The sequence below is a fragment of the Cuculus canorus genome, chromosome Z (assembly GCF_017976375.1).
Source record: "Cuculus canorus isolate bCucCan1 chromosome Z, bCucCan1.pri, whole genome shotgun sequence".
NCBI lineage: Eukaryota > Metazoa > Chordata > Aves > Cuculiformes > Cuculidae > Cuculus > Cuculus canorus.
The window spans coordinates 38,729,384-38,753,942 of NC_071441.1; the positions used below are offsets into that span (position 1 = coordinate 38,729,384).

The window sequence follows — 24,559 nt, forward strand, 5'->3', positions numbered from 1 at the left end:
AATGGGTCCTTTCCAACCTTGTGATTCTGTGATTATGTGGGAGATAACTGTGTGCAACCAGACAGTAGTTGCTGTAACTGGACACATTTTGTTCATTTATTTAATAAACTAAGCAGAGGGTAGTTGAAAACCTTTGTAGCTTTTTTTCTGGCATTTTATATATCACTTTGGACTATGGTGCCTCACTAGTCTGTTGACAAAACTTGACAGACAGTATCCTCAACAGCCATTTTTATCTGCTCAAGTAACTCTTGGGCTGTGTTCTGCCCTCATACTCTTCAGAAATCCCTGGGCTGCGTATATCTATTTTTAAGACACCATACTGGCAGGATGTAAAGGTTATAGAAGGAAGGCAATACTGCAGGTGTTTGCTAGGTCAGTTTCCAGAGTTTTGGGTTTGCCTGTAGGGTGATATTTGGCAGTTAGTGTTTTTCACATTGTGAGCAGGCTTTCTCTTTCTATCTGTGATATTTAAGCCCAAATTTGAATGGTATCTCCATGTAGCCACCAACAGGGAGAACTATTCAGTAATCTCTTCCTGCCTTCCCTTTCTACTCGCCCTGTGTGTTGGCACAGGGCAGGTCAGTTTGTCACAGTGTCCACCTTCAGCCCCTGTTGCAGTACTACCCACTGCCCTGCTCAGAGGCTGAACTGTGACATTTGGTGAAAGGTCGCTGGCTCCAATTTCAGCTGAAGCCATCCAGGCAACTAGTGTTTCAAATAAGTTAGAAGAAGTGTCACCTTTAAGGCACAAGAATAGCCTATATGCCAGTGGAAGTGTGCATCGTCCCTGGGAGCTCCTGTGTAATCTTTATGTTAGAGGACAAATATACCACACATCTGTCAAATTCAGGTGTTTGTTGTTTTAACCTTCCTGTGCTGTTCCAACCCAATTTATTGAGTGGTTCTCAGGCTTACAAGAAATCATCACACATTCTGGAAAAAATTTTATACACATACATACACACAAACCAGTAATTATGTAGCTTAACTGTTCAGTTTAATCATTCAGGTTTTTATAATTCAATGGGATCACAGTATTTTTCAAAACAGGGTAAAGTTTTCATGCAACCCAGTCTTGCACCTTTATCCAAGTTTTATTCTGTTATTTCCCTTCATTACCCACTGTTGTCTGCAATATTTCTAAAAATTTGGGTGTACAGTCGATTTACGTATTAATGTAATTTAAGGTCGTACTGAAGTAGTGTTATTTGAGCAGCAGCTCAAAGAATTGCACTTTGTGCATACTAAAAAGTATCCAGTACCTGTAAAAAAAGCATTTACAGACTTTTCAGATAAAAAATAAAAAAAAAAAAAAGAGAGGCAGATAATGGACTTACTAGCTCTGAGGACACCCTTTGCACCACTAACTCCAAAACAAGTTTTCTGTTAGAGGATGATCTGAACTTTGCCTTTTTGACCAGTGTAAAATATCACCTGGAATCAACAGTAAAGAAGATCTGCATGTGATGTTTTGACAACCATTATAAGCCATAGGCCATCCCCCACCCCATTTCTTATTTGCTAAATTGATTGTATACCCAATGTTACCTGATGTTATTCTAGCCACACAGCAGAGATATTTTGCACTAAAAGCATTTTAGTGTGGGTCAGGCTGACCACTGCCACGATGATGAAATTATGTAAAGAATGTAGTGGCTGGACTTCAAGTCAGAAGATCTGTTTGTCTATATACTGTGAAACCTGTTCCCTTCTTTTATTAATAGCACCATGTACCAGAGCTCCATAAATACGTTCTATTTTGGTTTTGCTTAAAGGCTGTTTGAAGAAAGAAAGTCTCCCAGCTTGGCAAAAAGTGCTCTGGAATATTTATCCTGTGATGTAAGTGGTATTGTATACCTCTAACTAGATTGCAGTTGTAGCAGATCACAGTCATTTTCTTCTTCTGCTATTGCCTTAGATGTGTCCAAAATCTGCGTGTTGCTCCACCTGAGGAGCTCTGCTTGCCAGTCCCACCTTTTACTTAGAATGAGACTTGGAGAACATCCCCAAAGCTAAGCACACAGGATACAAGCAGAACTGAACTGTGTTTTTCTACTTGCTGTATTCAAATCTCTTTACAAGTCTCCACGTATTGTTCATAGGTGAAGAGATAGTTTTAGGAAAAACCGAAGTAATGATAGAGGTTGAAAAGGGAATTCAAAAGAAAATGAAAACCCCTTTGCCTACAGCTGCATTTCCTGTTAACAAAAAACAAAGCTAGGTATATTTTGTTACTGCATTTTGTTTTGGTCTTCCTGGCACAATTTTAGTGCAGTAATTTGGGTTAAATGAGTGGTAACAATGAAACTCAATGGAAATTTATTTCTTAACTCCAGATTTTCTTGTTTTGCTTTTGGGCTTTCCAGATCTTTTGCTTAAAAATGCAAGAGTGCTGATAATAAGTAAAACTAAGGCTACAACGTATAATTGTTCTTACTGCCTTATCTATCTGAGTGGGAAGATTGTGCTGTAATTAAAGCCTGTAATTCCAGTGTTCCAGATAGTTCACTGACACTTCTGTCTACCTTCATATTAGCACCATGGAATACAAGTATGTTGCTTGTAAGGAATTACTGGCAGTATAATTGCAAACTTGGACATAACCTACGTTTAAATGGTGCACTATAATAACAAAGCCTAAGTAAAATCTCATTTTGTAAGTTATGACACAGACATGCTTAAGTCAGATAAGCTTCATTTGCAAATTATTGAAGACATAATTACTTTGTAACCAAACAAGCCACAGCTCACCAGTACTTCTCGTGCATGAAAGTCCTATAATATTACAAGCAGCTCAGACTAGAAACTGGGTCACTAAAATAGATATACAGCAGTAGCAACTTAAACTTTAACAAATGCACGTGTGGATGCACCCTGCACCTCCTGTTAATTCCTCTAGGATGCGCCATACAGCTTCAAACCCTCTTCTATAGAGGGGACCAAAGCGGGTGAGAAAGCAGGGATTAAGGTGACGTGAGAAGGAAACTTCACCATCTGAAGTCACGGTGCAGTGGATGTTCTGCCGCGGGGCACATGTGGTTACTGATGCCCTATGGCTTCATTTCTAGTGCCCTGCAAACCACGCGCTTTGCCTTGGCGGTGCTGAGCTGTTTGCTGAGCTTGGTGGCAGCTACAAGAAAGCAGCTAAGCAGCTGGCAAGAGTTTTGCATTCTAAGCTGTCTAGCTCACAACTAGAATATGTTACTAGATCTGCACACCCCTAATTTCAGTGTGAGGGGAGGGCAGCCGAGCAGTGGTTGTTCAGCTGTAGTCCCGTCTCAGCTCCTTTCCCGCATCCCATGAAGTCAGCCTGGGGTGCAGTTATTCTGAGCACTCAATCACATGGTCTCAGAAGCATCTTAATAAACTCTGACCAGCAACGCAGCCAGCAGCTTCACTTCGAAATAAAACAGCTACTCAGGATCTCAACACTGCAAGAAAGCACCTCATCCAACTGAGAAGATAGAAACTTTTATTACCCAGCAAAAATGTCTGACAAAACCCCCTTCGAAACAGATATGCTGACGCTCACTCGATTCGTTATGGAGAAAGGACGGCGTGTTAAAGGAGCGACAGGGGAGCTGACACAGCTGCTCAACTCCATGCTGACTGCCATAAAAGCCATTTCTTCCGCAGTAAGAAAGGCAGGTCTTGCCCACATGTGAGTCCTACTTCGTGATATGGGGAGGAAGAGGATGTAGAGAGACAACTGCCTGCACAGCAAGGCTGGGGAGTAGGCAGGGACTCATAAATACATTTGAAATGCCTTTTAGAGCCAAATGACTGTAGACATGAGGTCAGAACCTGGATTATCAAGAGTGGGAAGTGAGAGATCTCTCTTCCTGGAGCATTTTAATATTGGGCACAAGATAGACGTTTAGACTAACTGCTGTTCTGTGGTATTTTACTATAAAATGTAAGCCAGATCTTCCACGTACTGTTCTCCTCGTTAGCCCTTGTAACTGTAGATATTGACTTATTTTTAAATCTGCTGTGAATTTGCAGAATGTCACACTGTGATGTTTTCTGCTAACATCCAATCCCAGTGCTAAGCTGTTCCAATCATGGCTTATCTTGGGAAGCTGAGGTTCTGCCTAACTGTAATATAATTAATGTTCTAAAGCAATAACCCTGCAAGAAACACCATATGCTGCCGTGCGAGAGCGTATTTTCCCTTCCTTCTTCAAGCAGTATCAGGGTTATAGATGGGCAATCTTTGGTATGTAATGGTTTAGCAAATGGAAAGAAGAATTCTTCTCTTAGCAAAGCCTGGAATGAACTGACCTCCTTCTCATGCAGCCAGGTGAAATAGACATCAGTGTCATTCTTTTAATGGTGAACTGTCTGAAACAGTTCAGAGACCTGCTTTATCTATGAACCTCCAAATAAAATTGTGCATTTCAATTATACAGGTTTTGTTATACATTGAAATACATGTTTGTGTAGATGACTGTGTAGATACATATGCATACAGGCATAAAAAAGGGAATGTATTTGTGTAAGAAAGACACAGATGATGGGGTTTTGTGCTTCTGTTGGCTATTTCGTCGAAGTCCTCAATGATCTTTGCCAATTATGAATTAAATATGTCAGTACTATCACCCTCATTTTACAAGAACTGACTATAATATGTAGAGAGGACATGGGACATACTCAAAATTAACAGCAGTCTCAAGATTCTATGCCCTAACAGTTAAACTTGCCTTGTACTTATTAGGTGAAGCTGAGCCATTTTGTCTCCCTGACTTAGCTTTCAACATTCAACTTCTGAAGTATATATTTAATGAATGGGCAGAACCTCTATTTGGTAGACTAGAGGCGGAATAGCCACCTAGTCTACAGGACACACAGCTACTGTGCTAAACAAATCTTGCCTTAAGATGGAAATCATCCCTTACATTAAGAAGCAAATGTCTCTATAAACAAGTTTCAGGTCATAAACCAGAAATATCTAAAGAATACAAACACAAGAATTAATAACTTGCATAATTCAATGCATATATGCATTGGGAATGTGCCTAAAACCAGGAAAATGGGTGCTTAGCACTCCGTGAAAATCATGTTGCTTTCCAGAGTCTCAAACTTGGCCCTCCAAGATAAAGTGCCCAAAATACTTAATGCTTCTGAAAAGCTCAATCAGCTTTGAGCTTTGAGTAAGAAAAAAGACCCACTTTGCCCCCAAATAAGGCCTGCTGCTGACCAACGTCCTAGGGCTAATTAGTTGCCTCTGTCCTATTACTTTTTTCCATAACAAATAAAAATGCTTTATCTATTCCCCATAGAACTGTTTATTCTTCTAAGATGTCCAGACCATGCATATTGCATCTAAACAGTGCTTCCTTAACTGGAAATCTCAGAAAAATATATACTACTATATACTATATCGTTAGTATGCAAAGTGTTGCTAAAACCAAAATAGAGAATGGCAGTATCATCCTCACTCAGCTGTGAATCATCAACTAAAACAGATCTTAAAACTAAGATTCTGTTCAGCATGGGGAATTATCTTGGGATGTCTTTAAAGCTTCTGATTTTGGGGTGGTTGGAGACTTGGTGGACATGGATTAAAGGACCATCACAGAACTCTAAGCAACCACAGACAGAAAATAATGCAGATGCTAAATGCCCCTTCTCCTTCCTCAAAGATGCCACCAGCTACTTGTGGGGCTCCTAGGGAAGCCTGACACACACTGACCTAGCTGTAAGCTCTACTCCTGTCTGGGATAACATCCAAGAAGGAGCAAAAGGACCCAGATAAAGTCCCCAAATGTTGCCATCACTCTTTGTCTTTCTCATGCGCACCTTTATTTTCTAGCAGCAGCAACCATCTCCTAATGCACCTTAGCAGTTTAATCCAAAGGTTAGATGCATGGGAAGATGAGCAGAAGGAGCTACCCTGGCTTTTACCCCCTTAAAAAGCTGTAATATTGGCCTCCCTTAAATATCGAGGTTTCTTGATATTTTTACTTTTCTGTAGGTTTGGTATAGCTGGCACTGTGAACGTGACCGGTGATGAAGTGAAGAAGCTGGACGTGTTATCCAACTCCCTGGTGATTAATATGCTGCAGTCCTCCTACAGCACCTGTGTCCTGGTCACGGAGGAGAACAAGGAGGCCATCATCACCCCAAAAGACAAGAGGGTCTGTGCAGCTCCTGCCTTCAGAGGGTTCTCAGCTCAAGCAGCAGCAGATGGCACTCTTGTTTCATGTATGAAACCTGGCCCTGGCCCTGGCCCCAAAACCAACCCTCCCCGAGGGAATTCAGAAAATTTGTGCCATTACTGTATTGTTTTGATTAATAACTGTGGTGGATTGCATGGCTTCAATAGCTAAAGGAGCTGTGGAGGGTAAAATTATTAAGTTTTGTGAAGGGAGGATTTTGGACCTTGTTAATACACCCCAGATCCCAGGTGTGAGTGTACTATTACATTCCTCAGCCGCTGGTGTAACAGTTTGGGTTACATTAATATATACATTAGGCAAGATAAAATGAAATGAGAGGCTGGCAGAACTGGGTTTTACATTACGTATCCCGTGGAAACACCTGACCACTTCATCAGGCTTCCCCCAGGAAAGGATCCACTTGCAGTAAGATTCTGCTCACGCTGATGAACCTACCCTTCCCCCAAGATGTTTACTTTCTGCTTTCTTACCCTCAAACCTCTCATCAAAGGCAAGTTCTTTTGTTCAGAACAAAGCCTAACAAAACTAAAGACACTTGCTTGAGGAAGATGCTTGCTTCCAGAATGCGTCATTCCTTTTTCTTTCAAGTGATTTCTTGCATTGTTACGTAGCAGAGGACTGCTCATATCTATCACCAGATTTTGTGCTGTCTGAGCAGAAATGTGCTGTCTCCTGTTTCTCTAGCAGGTCCTGCGGGGAGTGGGTGTTGTGCTGCAAGGTCAGATGGGTCAATGGTGCTTCTCTGGCAAGCTGTGTCTGATGCTCTTGGCGGGCTAAATGCAGTCATAAAAACAGGGCTTTATTCAAGTAAAAGGAAATAATAGAGCAAAACTACATATCATTAAATGCTTCCCTTGCCACTTCTGTTTCAGGGTAAATACGTGGTGTGCTTTGACCCCCTCGATGGCTCATCCAATATAGACTGCCTGGCACCAATAGGAACAATATTTGCAATCTACAAAAAGGTAAGAGGATGAACGATCCATACACGGCATGATTCAGTTGGTGAAAGCAAAATGCCTTGGGTACATCAGCTTGCTTAGATTATTTCTCAGGTCCTTTAAGTTTCTTTGGGATTGACAGAGCCTTAGAAATGGTAGAAGAGGTAACACTTGAGTTTCACGTGTGCTAAAGTGGTGCCTGATTTCACAGGAAGGAGACAGGCAGCTTCAATAAATTGTCAGGTGGCACCACTTCCCTCCTCCAAATGCACAGGCATTTAAATAAAGCCCTCTCACTGTGGGGCAGATGGTTAGGTCCTTCAATGAGGTTTTACTTGCTGTGGAAGAGCTGAGGAGTGTTGTGTTGCCTACAAAACACAGTATTTGTCTTCCTGGATCCTAGGTAGGGAGGGCTGACTTTCACTCCCTGCTCCATATGCCAGTTAGCTGTGTGGCAGCCTCCCAGTATGAGTTGCTAAGCCTGTTATGGATGAGAGTTTGTAAGCATCCTAATGACAGAGGCCACATGAGGCCGAAGGAAGCCGTCACCTACAGCCATCCGGGCCCTGCCACTGTGTCTGCTCTCATGGGGCTGCGCAGAGGAGGAACTGCACAGCCGATTAACAAGCATTAATAGCTAGAACCATGCCAAGTCTTGTGATTTGATTGCTAATCTCCCAGCAGTTGGTGTTTTTCCTAGAGCCTGAGCTCACAGTCATATGACTACGGGAGACCCTCAGCCATTACTATAGTGAGTTAATATTTACAGTATTTGTGACTGTAAAGAAATCTTTGCAGACTCAGATGCTACACCTCAAACATACGAAGATACATTTTTGAAGTCCACTCTTATCTTTTAACTCATAATTTTAAACTGGCTAGTCGTTGCTTTTTACATTTCTACAGTAATTACCACTGTTGAGATTATGCATCTACTAGTAAATGATGTAGGTATGGCACAGTCTCAACAGGGTCATGGCAAAAGCCAAGTGCTGGCGTGTGGCTGTCCCCACTGTTAATGGTTAGTGCAAACCTCCATCACAGATGCAGCCCTGGCCAGATAACACTGAGATGAAGCCTAGGTATAGCTTGTGGAAAGAGCAGCCCAGGGTCTACCTCCAGTACCACCTTGCTTTTTGTAGGGAGGCGATCTTAGCTGTATGGATACAAGCCACGCCACAAGTCCTCACGGTAAGCAAAGGGGGCCACATCTTTTTCATATGTCTCTCTGAAAACAGGCTAAAAGACTACAGCACCTCCCAACATTCACTGTGGGCAATAGCTGTGTTGTGCACTGTTCTTAAAGGAGGTAAGAACAATCTTACAAATTCAAAACTTTAGCTCCACGTAACAATAAAGGCAAGTGCTCAATTTGATTAATATTGCTTATCTGGTTGAAATAGTAATTAGGTTTCCCTACCATCTTCAACTCCCCTGTTAACATGTGTAAACATTACAGGCTACCCCGTCTCTCCTAGGGTTCTGCTTCAGAAAAGAAACAATTCCAAAGAACTCATGTTATTCCCAAATGGTCAAGTTTTCAACTTATTTTCTGATCCTTCCATAGCTGTTGTTGTTCTAATATATATTGACGTATTTACTCTAAATACTGTTTCTAAGTCACTTGCTTTCATGTGGGAGGATACCCTAGAGCTTTTCATAAAAAAAAAAAATCACACTGCTTTGTGCAAATGCTTCATATCCAAATGGAAACCCTACTGCTAGTATGAAGAACAGTTTGTCGATTACAAGGACCACTTACAGATTCTTACTGGAAAGTTAGAAACAATGTTGGTTTTACAGACTTTCACTTGCATAATTCTTTCCATTAAAATGACATTTCCAAAGTACATGTTAATTAATGTGTCTTCCTCTCAGACAAGACAATTTCATAGCAACACTATTAACTTCAAACACTATTAACTTCAAATCCTTTTAAATAATGAAATAATAATAAGGGCTTTATTGTTTGTTACTAAAGGGTAGTATGAAAGGAATAAAAGTGAGATATTTCTTCCAGTGGATGAGAATCACATAAGACAGAAACTATAATTTCAAGCTGTTTAAGGTTTATTAATGTAATTTTGGAAAAAATACAGTAATTGCAATTATGAAGGGTGATCCTTAGCATCTGTCTGTTATTTGGTACCTTCCAGTTCTCAGGTGATTGCAAGTCAACACCTTAACTTCATTTCCTAAGCCACACCCTCCAGAACTGAAATTTTCACTGACTTTAAACTCAATAAACTGAGTTTTGGGGGGGGGGGGGGGGGGGGGGGAAGAGAGAGAGAGAGGGAAAGAATCAGCATTTTTCTACAAAGGCCAGTCTTGCCCAACACATTTCAAACTTGAAAATGGTTCTCCGTCTGCTTCCAATTCAGAGCCACCACCAAGGTGGCAGGAACCATTGCCTCCTCCCAGAACAGCACTGCATCATTCTCTTAGGAAAAATCACTGGGAAATAAATGCCATCTAAGGTTTATTTGATTTTCCACCTGTCTTTCACTTTATGAAGCATGACTGGTGTTACAAAGACTAGAAATGTCAGAAAAGTGGGGATGAAGGAGGAGCCTTGCTGAATCAGCAGAAGACAGAGCAAGGGATAAGACCTCGGCAGTCACTAATTCTGAGGGACTCTCAGCTGCTGAAGTGTCCGGATGTAGTAAAAATAAGTATTTTTTGCTTGGATTCTTCCCAATTATTTGTGCCACTGAGCTGAACCTACAACTCTCAATTCATACTGCATATAGACACTATGGACTCTGCTGCATTACTTCATTCTGGTTTTAATACGTAAGCTTACCCTGTGCCTCTGATGTATTTTATTCCACCCCTTCATTGTCATGAGGACAATGTCCTTCCCTCCATGTGGCCCCTCACAGAGAAGGTATAAAAATTCAGGGCAAACGTGATGCAAATGGAGACCTGGAAACCAAGTCCTTCCAGAGCTGCTAACACTGCTGATAAGAACTCTCCCACATGATGTGGGCAAATCATACATGCAAAAATTTTTAAACTCAGGTATCACTCGAGGGTACCCCTGTAGCCAGACTCTGTGGACCTTATTTCACCTGCTTCACATGAGAAATGAGCCAAAGTGACTGCGTCATCTCTTGAGCTTCTATGCAGTCCCACACTTATTTCAGTTCTTCGTATAAAAATCTCAAAGGAGATTTCACTACTGCCATCTTATAGTAAAAATATAATAGAAAGGAAATCCATCTGTGCATCAGAAAGAAGTGAAAATACTCAGCAGCTGTCAGAGGCCACTGGCTAGCATAATTCCCTGATTTGTTTCACGGTACATGGTACTTTGCAGGAAAAAACTGCAAATATTGAAATACCAGCTGATCAGCTTTTTTACATTCTTACAAGCTCTGTGAAATGTTTGAGACTGAGCTTTTTTCCTTCCTTGTGGAAGTTGGCTCTTGGAAATGCAGTCATGAATAAGGATGGAAAAACAAGTAAATTCTTTCCAAGTGTACATCTTCTGAGGGAGTATTTCTGCTGTTTTTTCAGAATACTCAATAAATTTGTGGTTTCTCAGCCATAAAAAAACCATGTGAAAACATAGAATCATTTAGGTTGGAAAAGACCTTTAAGATCATCAGCTCCAGCCACAAACCTAACACTGCCAAGCCCATCAAGAAACCACGTCCCTATTTACCACTTCTACATGTCTTTTAAATACCTCCAAGGATGGTGACTCAACCACTTCCCTGCACAGCCCACTGCAGTGCTTGACAACCCTTTCCATGAGGAAATATTTCCTAATATCTAGACTAAATTGCCCCTGGCACAACTTGAAGCCATTTCCTCTCATCCTATCACTTGTTACTTGTGGGAAGAGCGCCTGCCTTACCACAAACTGCTTTCAGGTAGTTGTAGATAGCGATAAGGCTTCCCCTCAACCTCCTCTTCTCCAGACTAAATAACCTCAGTTTCCTCAGCCGCTCCTCATAACACTTATGCTCCAGACAGTTCACCAGCTTTGTTGCCCTTCTCTGGACACATTCCAGCAGCTGATGTCTTTCTTGTACTGAAGAGCCCTAAACTGAACACAGTATTCATGGTGTGGCCTCATCAGTGCCAAGTATATTGGAGGCATACCTCAGAGCAGGCTGGAAATATTTGCACCAGGTCTGCTCGGGCTGTTGCTGTTATGTATGCATTTGTTATTTTATATGTAATACAAACATTTATATTTCTTCAGTTACCTGTCTCTTCAGCAGCAGATGCACAATCTTGGTTCCATCATATTGCACCATCTACCCTTTTATTCTACATTACTGGAAGAAATTGGTCTGTAATGTTAGTTTCTGCAAGTTATTCCTTCTGAGGGGTGTCAATATGATAGCTTATGCTTACGTTTACAGAAAATTAGTACCTCTGTTCTGTCTCAGATTTCTGATGATCTAGAATTAATAGACTGGGCTGTAATGCTAAGGTATCAGCTTTGTTGCAGGTATCATATTGATTGCATGACATGTGTAAAATAGCAAACTCTTAATGTCCTGTCCCAGCATGCACATACACATGTACGAAACTTGCCCTGAACTAGTGAGAACGATCTCTGTGTTGGTTGTTTTAAAAGCCTCTGTAGACACAGAAAGGAAATATGCCCCACATTATTATTGAAGTGCTGTTTTTATTGTTTCTTATAAGAATTTAACCTTTGGTCCAATGTTAATTTTTCCTCAGGAAACAGATGATGAGCCCTCTGAAAAAGACGCTTTGCAGCCTGGACGAAATATTGTTGCTGCAGGCTATGCTTTGTATGGCAGTGCTACACTTGTCGCCCTCTCCACAGGGCAAGGAGTCGACTGCTTCATGCTCGATCCGGTATAGTCATGACGTTAATCACATTACCACTGCCTTCTAGAGTCTCTGTGCTTAGATTTATTCTTGGGTTTTTTTGCTGCTTGTCTTGGTAATCTAGGCAATCTATGTGATTAATTTTTTCACCCACATACTGGAGCACCCCATCTCCGCCTTACAAGTACTTAATACCTCTGCTTATTTTTCCTAGTCAGTGAAAGAGAGATTAAGTCAAATTACATGTGAAACTGTTCATTCGAACTAGACTGCTGGTTTGCACAAACATTTATGCACTTGTGCATAAAACACGTTTACTCAAAACAGTGACTCTGCCTCCACTTAAAGGACTCTTGTTTTTTTTCTTGTTCTTGCTTTTTCTGTCTGTAGAAGAAACTCAGTGTGTTCCATGTTTAACCTGGGATGAGGACCCTTTTTTTTTAACACAGTATATGCAGAGTGATGTCTGATTTCCTGAGCGCAATTTAGTTTTATTGCTAAGTCCTCTAAGCTGCATACACAACAATTTGCAAAAGTACAACCATAACCACACAATCAGATGTGTGCCACCCCTTGGTGCCTGGCCCAGGAGCCAAGCAAGTGTTAATGGGGGAAAGCAGGAAGATCGCTCATTTGAGAAACCATCATTAGATGCGGGAAATAATGTAGGAGGGTTGTCTTTGATAAAAGGACGCATTACTATCAAGACATCTTTCAATCTTTATAAATAGGCTTATTCCAAGTGGGAAAAACTGGGAGCTGAACTGCTGTGGTTAAGATGAAGAGAGGGTGGAAGGTGCACTCAGACTGAAGAGGTGAAGCTATGCTAGCATTTCTGCAATCTCTAGCATGAAAACTGTTTCAGGAAAAAAAAATACATCTGCTCCTTGCTAACAGCTGGTATATCCTGCTTTTCTATAGGCCCTTGGTGAATTTATTTTGGTGGACAGAGATGTTAAAATCAAGAAGAAAGGGAAGGTGTACAGTCTCAATGAAGGTTATGCAAAGTATTTTTATCCTGAAATGACAGAATATCTACAAAAGAAGAAATTCCCTGAGGTAAGAATATACTGGCACTGCACCCAATGTACTGTGCACTGGCAAGAACTGCCTTCCACGTAGTCCTTCCTGATGGGAAAGGATTTAAAGGCCTCTCTAAGCTCAGGCCCATGTAATCCTTTCATGCTATCAGGTCCATGTTGGGTATTTATCTGATATGGGTTTTTTTGTGTACCCTGACATCTTTTGTAATTTAGACCTCAGTAAGCAAATTCATAAGCTCTTTGTCACTGTGTGGAGGAAAATATGCTGTACATGAAGAAGGAGGTTTTTCCACAAGGCTCCGAAATTGTGTCAGAAAATTTGAAGTTACGCTTGTTTACTAGATTGTATAAATAAGCAGCTCAGTCATATGTGCAGCTGGGCATTAGGGCTAGATTCCATGTACTGCCCAGAAGGTGCTTGCAGAGATCTGAGTGGCATCACCCTGTCCTTCTTGTTAATGTTTGCAACTGAGAAATGCAGTATTGCTCTTGAAGTCTACATGCATCATATAGAGCATGAACTAACAAATATGTTGAAAAAAATTTATATGAGGCACAATTTCAATATTTTCTGATGTTAAGGGGATTATAGTGTATCCTTCAGATACACAGATAAAACTGAGAACATCCCATGTCTTACAGTGACATACAGCTCTATATGGCCTCTAGTCAATGCTAGGAAGACACAACACAAGCTTTCCCTGTTGAAAGCTGGAAGGTCTCTAGAAAGTGTGGCTGTGTGACCAGTAGGTCATAATGAAACATGGTGATGTGGAACAGCTCATGGGACTCAGTTTGGCCAGGAAACTGGTTTTAATGCTTTACTCGCTTAAAAATAAAACCAAAATCAGCAACACCCCCCTCCCGTTAGGATAATTTTTTAAGGTATTAAATAATACTCATGTTAAAATTTGTGCATACAGTACAAAACTTCAGGGTGTTGTACAAGGGGAATATAACGAGTAAGAGTTTAAACCATAGCCCTGGGAGAATCTCCTTCTGAGCTGAAAATCTGAAAGCACTATATTGGATATGGCTACAATGCTGATCCCTTAAAAAAACCTTTCTTCCATATTACCCAGAGTATAGTACAGGGGTGTCACATGACAGCATTTAAAATACATTAGTTTTGTATATTTGAGGTTACTGTGAAACTTCAAAGTCTGCTTTCAGTCCAGCTGTGAGAGAAGCAGAAGCCCATAACGCAACTCATACTTCCTGAAACCTAATCCAGCTGGGAAAGAGAAGGAGATCTGTGCTTCTCATTCTGCTGACATTCTGCTGAGATATATATTCAGCATCATGCACTAACACTGGGTTTATTAATTTGTGTTTTCGCAAACCACTCAAGTATTGTTTAAAGTAAAGCTCTTAAACAAATAATCTACCCAGACAACTATAAAAAGACTGAAGAGACTTCAAACTCAGTGGAAAGACCAGACAGAGATATTTCACCACAGGCTCAATGAGAACAGCTCTATCATGTGATTCACTAAGTCCTTAGGTTAGGACATACTGGAAAAACCTCATCTGCAAAAATTTTTTAATCTCAAATCTGTGCTTCATTTGTCAAAAATCTATTGAAAATGTTGTTTCATTAATGCAACACAAGTTGGAATAAAATATATTGCTTTAAAGCAAACAGCACCGGTTATTTCGGGCAGGAGAAGCCTCCTCGAGGGCGCTGAGAAGTACATCACTTTGCTGCTTTCTGACATAGGGCTGTCTGCATAAGAAGGGCCAAGGCACCAATGTCATGGCCACAAAACACAGGGACTGCTCTGCCCATCTGAAAGCTTGTTATGAACCTGAGTTTTGGAAACAACATAACTCCATTCCTTGGTTTAAGAAGAACATTGTATTTGCATTGTGGGAGGACAAGGGAGAGAAGATGTTGTCACCATTCCATACCATGAAACCTGCTTCCTGGCACCATCTGTAAGCCTTACCAGTTACAGCCACATTGGTGATGCTACTACCTTCCCTGCAGCGTTCAGCTTGTGCCCAGCACAGCTTTAGTCTCTTGGCTTCCTCTTTTCAGCATGCAGAAGGATAGTAGGGAATATCTGCTGGATATTGCCTGTAACTTGAGAAGGAAATGATGTGTGGGGCATAGGGGACCTCTACTCGGGTGGACCACTCCTACTCTATGGCCATCTGGCTACTAGAAGCCAAGAGTCTAGGCATTATTTTCAGCTACTTATCACTTTCTTATCTCTTTTTTTAACTTTGATCTTACTTCTACTTCCCCCTTCCTGTGGTTCTTGATCAACATACTGTTCAGATGACTCTCTAACACTGCTACAGAAAACTGAAAACTTAAAAATAAAACAGGAAAACAAAGTAGGAAGTTGTCCACATGTCTTATGTTCAATGCCCTTGTAATTGACAAAAATTATGAATCAGCCTTTTATCTGGAGAGGAGAGATTTTCTCTTATTATCTAACATAGTGTCTAACAACAGTTTGGACTCCAAAGCCATGGTGAGCCTCAGAGTTTCTTGTGGATCACCACTCACCTAAGAAATCAATTCTGAATTAAAAGCGCTGGAAAAGTGCTGCTGTTCTGCAGGTCAGCTGTTTAACATGCTACCAATCATGTGACTCTTAGTGGAAAATATTTGTCAGGACATACCTTTTCTGGCATAAGAATCCAGAGTTAAGTAACTTTTTGTGTAAAGCATCACAATATCTCCTCCTGCTTAACGAGCTTGAAGAGCAAGCTGCTGTTTGCAAGTCTGCCTGTAATGTAACATTACTGCAGTCTGCACTGCACGGTGGGCACTGCTGGATCAGAAATCATTTCTGCAGATGCTTTTCACTCTAACTCCTTCACAAAGCGTGTTCTTCTTCCAGTAACGCTTGTAAGGCCCTAGCCTCTAGCTGGCACAGGTTCATTGATGGTACAAATCAGAAACGTGCTGTGGGGATCATTGTACTTTGCCATTCCAACCATTTTGATCTTTGCTTCCTACTGCCACAAAAGAAGTCAAGTTTCATCACAGCCTGTTGATTAAGAGCCATGCAACAGAGACTCTCTGGTTAAGGATTTGCCTTCACAAAGCCATCAAAAACTTGTCATCAGCAGGACATTTCAACATGAAGCATTCTTCTGCCAACCAGCCCAGCTTTGCTTGAGTGACATTAAAAAGCTAATAACACCATGCTTTTCCAAGTTTCTGTTTGTGGATTGAGGGATGCAAAGTGTTGCTGTTGTAGTTTGTGGAAAAGACTTCCCCCTCCCCCCCATTCTCCTAGTCATCATAGTTATGCAAGAAAAACATGGTCTTGTTCTGCTGTGGAGGAATATAACTGTCAGACATCAGTAGAAAAGAAGTGAAATACTGACTTCCATCACCCTGTGAACAAAAAAATCAAGGACTAATGCATTATGAGCCATTTTTCCTCTGGTTTAAGCAAAGAAAAGCAGAGGAAAGGGTGAAACTAGGAGCATTCACAAGTTTAGTCAAGTGCTATGGAAGCTAACCACAGGACCATCAAGTTTCCCCAACTATTTAAGTAGCTGAACCAGTGTGAAGCGCTTACTGGGCAAACACACAGCCTGCCATTACTCAGAACTCTGGATTAATCTCCCTAGCATTCATACCCTGTTCTTTTGTTTGAGAAGAAAGCCTTGGCAATATGCCAACACACAACACCTAACAACTTTCTCATCTGTAAGACGAATGCATGAGTGAACAAACTGGAGAAACAAGAAGAGCTTTTCTAGTAACTAAAAGGATTATTTATCCCTCCCGTTCAGGTAGTTGGATTCTAATGGAAATGAAAAATTTATTTCACTTTGTGATTCAAGTGCTAACAGTACCAGGATGGAGGAATTTATCCTCAGTATTTTTCTCAGCACTGTGTTTCGAGCAGGAGAACTTCTATCAGGGTAAGAAGCAACTAAAATTGTTAGTGGCATCTCATCAACCTCACATAACACTGCCCATGTATACATAAATTGTGTAAGTGAGCTGCACATGAATAGGAAATCAAGCGCATCCCAGGCATATTTGATGATTTGAATATAGGTGGCTCAGCTGTGTAAATTTTATACATGTGGCATTTAGATTCCTTATTTGACAATCATAGAAGCAGTCCTTAGCAGTCTGTTTCAGGGTCTGCTTACGGCCAACGCGCTATGACTTTTCTTATGTTTAAAACCTTTCTTCATCACCTTCTGAAACCATGAGAGAGAGTTCTTCCTTTGATTGCATTTTTAAAGGTAATTTTAAACCGTAATCACATCTTTCCCCGAAAAGTGCCTTTTCTTAAACTGCAAACTTCCTTTGGCCTCTCTTTAGCGCCTCTTAAGGTGTTTTTTCTGGACCAAAGTTTTACAGTTGTACAGTCACAAGTACAAATAGCTGTGAGATGGAGATGCTATCATTTAAGTCTAAATATGTAGTTATTTGAGGATCAAATACTTCAAAGCATTGTTCAGTTGTACTTGGAAGTGATAGTGCCTGTTATAAACAAAACTAAATATAAAAGCTCCAGGGTTTGTCTTATCCATCATGTCTTTCATACTTTGTATTGTTTTCCTCTGAATTTTCAATAGTTCCCCTAATGTGTACAAGAAGAAAGAATTGTGGAGAACATCACAAGTACAGTTGAACAAGGGTTATTAGCTCAGCTGGAACACTTCTCTTGTTCCGATTTTACCACCAGTTGTATCAAACATCCAAGTCTTACAGGACTCAAATTCCTAGAGCTGTGTTGCATTATGTTGTATAATTTCCTGAAAATCTCTTGCTATTCTAAAAAGACAGCAAATATCAAAACTTCACAGTTGCATAGAACAGATTGAAAAAGATATTTCAAAACAGAATGATGTTTTTCTCTGTCTGTGGTTTTCCCTCCCACTTGTGGATTTTTTTTTTCCAGGCTAACCTCATGATTTTGCTGAGAAGGATGTCTAACTTGTGATGGCTGAAGGGTCTTGGAGCTGGCTCTGGTCCACAGAGAACAAGTTCTCTACGTGTTTCTCTGGGTCCAGTATCAGCACAAGGCAAGCTTTGTAGAAAGTGCTGAGATATTTTATTAGACAACTCATCATGGCAGAAAAAACATGCAGAGGTCTTTTCAAGCTTTTACCATTGCTATATGCAAATATATCTATGCATTAAATGTGCATAAGTCCCAGTCTGCAGTAATTTTCTGGGGAAGAGAAAATTCCTCCTCTGCTTCATTGAAGACAAAATGAGTGCTATCAAAAGACCAACATACTTCTTGGCATAGTAGCTTTTAAAAAGCTTTCCTTCAGTTTACATTTGCATTGTGTATCTCCCCTTCATGAAAGCATGGTGATGCGTTGCTTTTCTCAGGTGGAGCTTATTTGAAACATACAAATTCTATTTGTGCAAGGCAACTTGCTTGCTTGCCTTCAGTATTTCCTACCTTACCTCTTATACGACAAACAAATCCAAGACTGGTATGAATAATTCCATGACTGACTTCACTAAAATGACCTCTCCTTCAACAGAATTAATTTCTAAGCTAAGAGCAAGAAAATCTACATTCATGAATAAATTGCTGTTTCCCAAACCAAGCTGCAGAGTAAAGGCTATGACCAGTTTTGCAACTTGACGAACAAGATAGAAGGAAAAAGCTGGATTCCTCTGGGAACCATCTAGATATATGGTGAAAAAAGACATCCCTGCTCATTCCCTGACTTAGGAACCATAAACGATCAGCAATCAAATGGATACCTTGTTCTGACAACATGAAGAAGCTTTCATTCACTGATTGCAGACCTCACTTTTTCACAGGCTGGGGTTAGTACCAAATTGTTCACCCAAATTACAGGCACCCTGGTTTCCATACTGTGAATGCAGCTTTTCAAAGCTTATTTTAGAACCCCATAGATGGTTACTTTGTCTTACAAAAGGCTAAGCTTCAGGCCAGTTTAGGCACTTACAGTGTCCCTAAGCATCCATTGATTTAAGCAGCTTTGATTCCTGTTGTATAACAAAATTACATTTTGCCATTCCACCAGCTGTCTAGCCTGGTAGATTTAGTGCTTTTCTCTATGTGTTTTCAGGATGGTAGTTCCCCGTATGGTGCCAGGTACGTGGGCTCCATGGTAGCTGATGTTCACCGTACATTGATGTATGGTGGGATCTTCATGTATCCTGCTAATCAGAAGAGTCCTAAAGGGAAGGTAAATCATTTTACTTACTCTCTGGTGAAATTAGTCAACATAATATATCTGGTTTTCCTGGAGGTGTAAGGAAATAGTTTAAATATATAACCATATATATATTGCCCATCTCTGGAGAAAATTATTAATGGATATGATGGTCAGCGATCAAATTTAGGCAAATGCCAATTTAGGCCAGAAATCTTCCTATACGCTTTTGTATTGGAAATTAGGCAAATGGTTTTCACTGCAACCAAGAGTTTTATTAATTTTTCTGAAGAGAAACATTTCAGTACCATAGAATACCATTGAAGTACCTATGCACAGTACACAATACACAGACATAAGACAGGCCTTAACAAGACCTTTGCACTTTATACTGGCAATTAGAGTACAAGTGGGATACACTGAACTTCTGACAGGGTTTTGCCTAATGTTAGACACTCAGGTTTGCCTACCTACTGTTTCCAAAGGGTACTGAGCTCATCACCAGCCCTGCAAACACAGTCTTCTACTAACTGATCTGAAAGACTCAGTCAGTGGAAGGAGTGTTTCATGCTTATATTCTGGGAAAAGATGGTTTTCCACTTGGTCACCCATACAAAACACACTGTGACTTAAAGCAGTGCAATGCAATGCAGTGAATCCCTGGATCTGATGAGCCTAGACCACAGCCAACTTTTCTCCTGCAGCATCAGATACCCTTGTTATCAAACTTGTAGACAAACATTTCAAAAGAGATAAGGTTACATAGCTGATCTGTGGGCCACAAGTAACCTCCAGGTCACGCTTAAAAAATGATTGGCTCAATGAATAACAGACTGATCATGCTGTTCTGATCCAAGACCTTCTTTTTTCCTGGTCAAATACCATATTTAAAACCTTCTATTCAAGAGCTTTTCTGACCTTGGCTAGTATATGTAAGAATTTGTCTTCATAAAACTATTTGCCCCACCTCCCATATCAGTATTGGAACACTGATGTCTACAGTTCTTTAGGGACAGAAGACTTCTGGTCCCATCCTGGTCAGTATGTATTTATCATCAGAAAACGAGGAGAACAGGAAAATACCTCTTCAGAACACATAACAGAAAATGTCTGTATGTTTGTCCAGGCAAATCTGATTTAAATATTTGATACAGCATCCCAGAAAGAAAAACAAGAGAAAACAAACAAAAAAAAAGCACACAAAAAAACAACAAAAAAAAACCGCAAACAAGCAGAAATCCACCCATTAAACAGTGTGGATCTATTGGTGTACAAGAGCAAGAGACAAAAAAAGGAATTTGCTGTGTGTAGAAGTGGGTTTGCTGACCTCTTCAAATTAAACATTTTGTTTTGAAATCTGTGTTAAACCATTGCTGAAGACAAAAGACGAGAAATGGGACAAAATAACAAATGTACAAAGTACTTACATAAATTTATAGAAATCAAGATTTTTACATGAGTTTAGCCTATGTTGACTATTGGATTGCACTGTCATAGTAGTAAGAGTAATGAAAGAAGAAATACTGTACTACCATTAAAAATAAAAGTTTTCTTTCCTTCTCAAGAGTGCAGATATATACAATTCTTTTCCCATAAACGTCTTCTTGTGGAAGAGACAATGCCTTTGTGGCAGGTGCCCTTATCATCATCCCCCTGCATGACAGTGTATGAACTTGGATAGAGAGCTGAGAGGAAGAAAACATCACTAGAATTGATCCAAAGGCTTTAGGGTAAATGTAAATGATGTGCATGTAAGCCCTAGCACATAGAGCTCTTTCTCCAAGTTAAAGAAAACATGAGAATAAAACGCTCAATAAGCAGTACAGAACCAGCCAACAAATAGATCCTCTTTTCAGATCACGTATGCTAAATAATATTTTTATGTACTTAAGTTCTTTACTAGTTGAAAAATGTTAAACCTATCTGAAGGCAAAGCCCATCTGAAAATCCTGAAGTGCAATTCAACTGCTATCTGAAAGAAAACTGCTTTCCTTATTCCATGTAGTCACAGTTAAGCAACAAGAAGCTCAACATGTGGTTCCACAGGGGTGCCACTGCTATTTTCTGGCTCATGACCTTTGGCCATGCACTAAGGAGAACAACAAAGGCTATTGATCCTCTGTTGTTTGTTAGATGGTGTCCTCGTAGCAGAAGCAGCACTCAGTGGGCTTTAAAGATTATAATGAAAGTAATATGTTCTATTTAAGTTCGTGATATATCATGATTTTATTGTTAACAGTGTGCTAAAGCAATGATGAGTAGTAAAGTCCTGTCTCCAACCCATTTCTTTTTCTCTATATATGGTTGCATTCTGTCATGGTTTCTCCAGAAAACATTGCCTCTTTTGCACATATGAAGAGCCTTTTAAATATAACATATACTAACAGCATCATACATGACCACTTAATAGACCACTAAAGATTTAACTAAACCAGCTGAAAGAAAGTCTGTTTAAAAAAAACCAGCTATCATCTATGTCCTTTTAAACACAGAAACTTTTAGCATATGTCCCAAATAGATTTGCATTCTTCTGGAACACAAGCAGCCCAGAGTTACCTTTTTAAAGATATGAACAGATATCAGGCTCCAAACCAAAAGTGCCTCCAAGCCAAAAGGGAAAACTTGCTTTTAATAATTACTGCAGTTACTTCCAAAAACAAGAGTTACTATCTGGATGAGTTAAGGCCACTAACATTTATTCACATTTCTGAAGGCTGCAGTCAAATCCTGAAATTTGAAACTCGGAGCATCAAGTTTCAAACTCCAAAATTTCCTGACCAAACACAATGCGATTACCCCAAGCCTTGAGGTAACACATGCAGCCTTTACATGAGAAGAGATTTCGGCTTTTCTTTCCCAGTACTGTAAACTTAGCTGGCTTAACTGTTTTGCTGATGTTTGTGAACTTGACAGCTACTTCTGACATTTTTGACAAAATACAGCCTAGTGACACTTGGATGCAGGGTCAATACACAATTCCTTGTAACAGAAGGTGTGAAGGGAGGGGAGAGAGGGGAGATGAAGGGGCTGATGGACATTACTATTTAGCTCAATTGATGTTTGGTGCAAAGTTTTCCAAAATGACAAAATGAAGGTTAGGTTCCTTTAAGTCCTTTTGTCCAAAGACAATCACATGTTCCCTTTTTTCTTTCTAGCTCCGACTTCTGTATGAGTGCAACCCCATTGCTTTCATCATTGAGCAGGCAGGTGGGATGGCAACTACAGGGACTGAGGCAGTATTGGATGTGAAACCTGAAAGTATTCACCAGAGAGTCCCTCTTATCCTCGGTTCTTCAGATGACGTTCAGGAATACCTTGCTTGTGTACAGAAACACCAAAAGAGCAGCTAAGGGCTCTTCCACATCAGGCCTCGCTCATCCATCTTCAGTTTACAGGAAAAGCCATACCTTTCAAGATAGTGGGTTCTACCAATGATCACCCAGCTCTCGGTGGAAATCCCACTTTCTGAGAAAAATAGTGAGAATGGCTGATGGGAAAACCAAAAATTCTCCATGCAGACAAATGTAAAATCCTTCAACTCTGATTTATGCAATGCAAATGTAGAGACAGAGGCCTGATCATTAAACAAAAGGGACTTAAATTATATTATATTAACAAAAAGATGGGGATCGTGTCAGTACTGCCATTTATCTGAAGCTTTACACATGACATGTGGTTTGCATTATTTCAGACAGGATTTTCACATCAATGTTCACAATGCCATTATCTGGGTTTTCTGACAGAGGTTTAGTTGCAGGTGCTTTTTATCTTGTCATTCCTGAGAAGACCAAAATTCTTGTTCTGTCTGAAACAGTGCTTTTAAGCTCCAAATTATACATGTCTCGTAATTAATAAAGACAAAAGGCTGCAGTATTGATATGGTATTTCAGTTCTCGTAAGAACAGAAAAATACCTTGTGTTATTTACAGAGAGGTAACCTTTAACTGCACAAATTACAATAAACCATTGCTATGGATGTGACACTCAAATCATGTTTAATCATTCCTTGTTTATTCACAGAATCACAGAATCACAGAATCACAAGGTTGGAAAGGACCCATTGGATCATCGAGTCCAACCATACCTAACACTCCCTAAACCATGTCCCTAAGCACTTCATCCACCCGTTCCTTAAACACCTCCAGGGAAGGCGACTCGACCACCTCCCTGGGCAGCCTGTTCCAGTACCCAATGACTCTTACTGTGAAGAATTTTTTTCTGATATCCAACGTGAACCTCCCCTGACGGAGCTTCAGGCCATTCCCTCTTGTCCTGTCCTCTGTCACTTGGGAGAAGAGGCCAGCTCCCTCCTCTCCACAACCTCCTTTCAGGTAGTTGTAGAGAGTAATAAGGTCTCCCCTCAGCCTCCTCTTCTCCAGGCTAAACAACCCCAGCTCTCTCAGCCGCTCCTCCCAAGACTTGTTCTCCAGCCCCCTCACCAGCTTTGTTGCTCTTCTCTGGACACGCTCCAGAGCCTCAACATCCTTCTTGTGGTGAGGGGCCCAGAACTGAACACAGTATTCAAGGTGCGGTCTCACCAGTGCTGAGTACAGAGGGAGAATAACCTCCCTGGACCTGCTGGTGACCCCATTTCTGATACAAGCCAAGATGCCTTTGGCCTTCTTGGCCACCTGGGCACACTGCTGGCTCATGTTCAGTCGGCTGTCAACCAGCACCCCCAGGTCCTTCTCTTCCGTGCAGCTCTCCAGCCATTCTTCCCCCAGTCTGTAGCGCTGCATAGGGTTGTTGTGCCCCAAGTGCAGGACCCGGCATTTGGCCTTGTTAAACCTCATCCCATTGGTCTCGGTCCAGCAGTCCAGCCTGTTCAGATCCCTTTGCAGAGCCTCCCTACCCTCCAGCAGATCGACACTTCCTCCCAGCTTAGTGTCATCTTAGTGTCATTCATTGCCCTCTGCAACGGAAGATGAGCTATTGCCACAAAGCCACCGTTACACCTTCATTTTCCTTTACTTTGAAAGGTTCTCATTTCAGATTGAAGCTTGCCCTTTCATACATGCTTCACTGCTGTTCCTAGCCACCTCCAGTACATCCATCTTAGTGCTACCTCTCAGGCTTGACATCACCTAAGGATATTGGGAGTTAGCTCTGAAATTAACAGGCATTCATTGACCAATAATAGCAAAAATAATTAATTAAAAGAAATGTGTGATTATGTTAAGTGACAAGGATGTAAAAACTAGGGTATAGAACACTTTAAGTATTAGACATCCTGATGCCTTTATAACCCTCCTGTTTCATTATCTGGACGTTTCTTTTGGTGATCATCTTGCTGTAAGAAACTCCTGCCTCATCTGCTCATTTTCACCACTGTTCCCCACCCCCAGCCATGCTTGTATAAGACTTTATTAAGAACACATTGTGAATTACACTAGGATATAGGTAGTAGTTAAAAATACTCATCAAGAAACTCCAGTGGTTATTT

At 40.7% G+C, this 24,559-nt stretch overlaps 1 protein-coding gene across 1 annotated transcript; it reads left to right on the forward strand.

Moving 5' to 3' along the window:
- The first annotated feature begins 3,230 nt into the window (after positions 1–3,230).
- On the forward strand, positions 3,231–23,092 carry LOC104059906 (fructose-1,6-bisphosphatase isozyme 2). The gene is made up of 7 exons (XM_009561628.2): positions 3,231–3,664; positions 5,981–6,143; positions 7,058–7,150; positions 11,828–11,968; positions 12,863–13,000; positions 19,030–19,149; positions 22,272–23,092. The coding sequence occupies exons 1-7, from the start codon at positions 3,492–3,494 to the stop codon at positions 22,464–22,466; spliced, it is 1,023 nt and encodes a 340-aa protein (XP_009559923.1). The 5' UTR covers positions 3,231–3,491; the 3' UTR covers positions 22,467–23,092.
- The last annotated feature ends 1,467 nt before the right edge of the window (positions 23,093–24,559 follow it).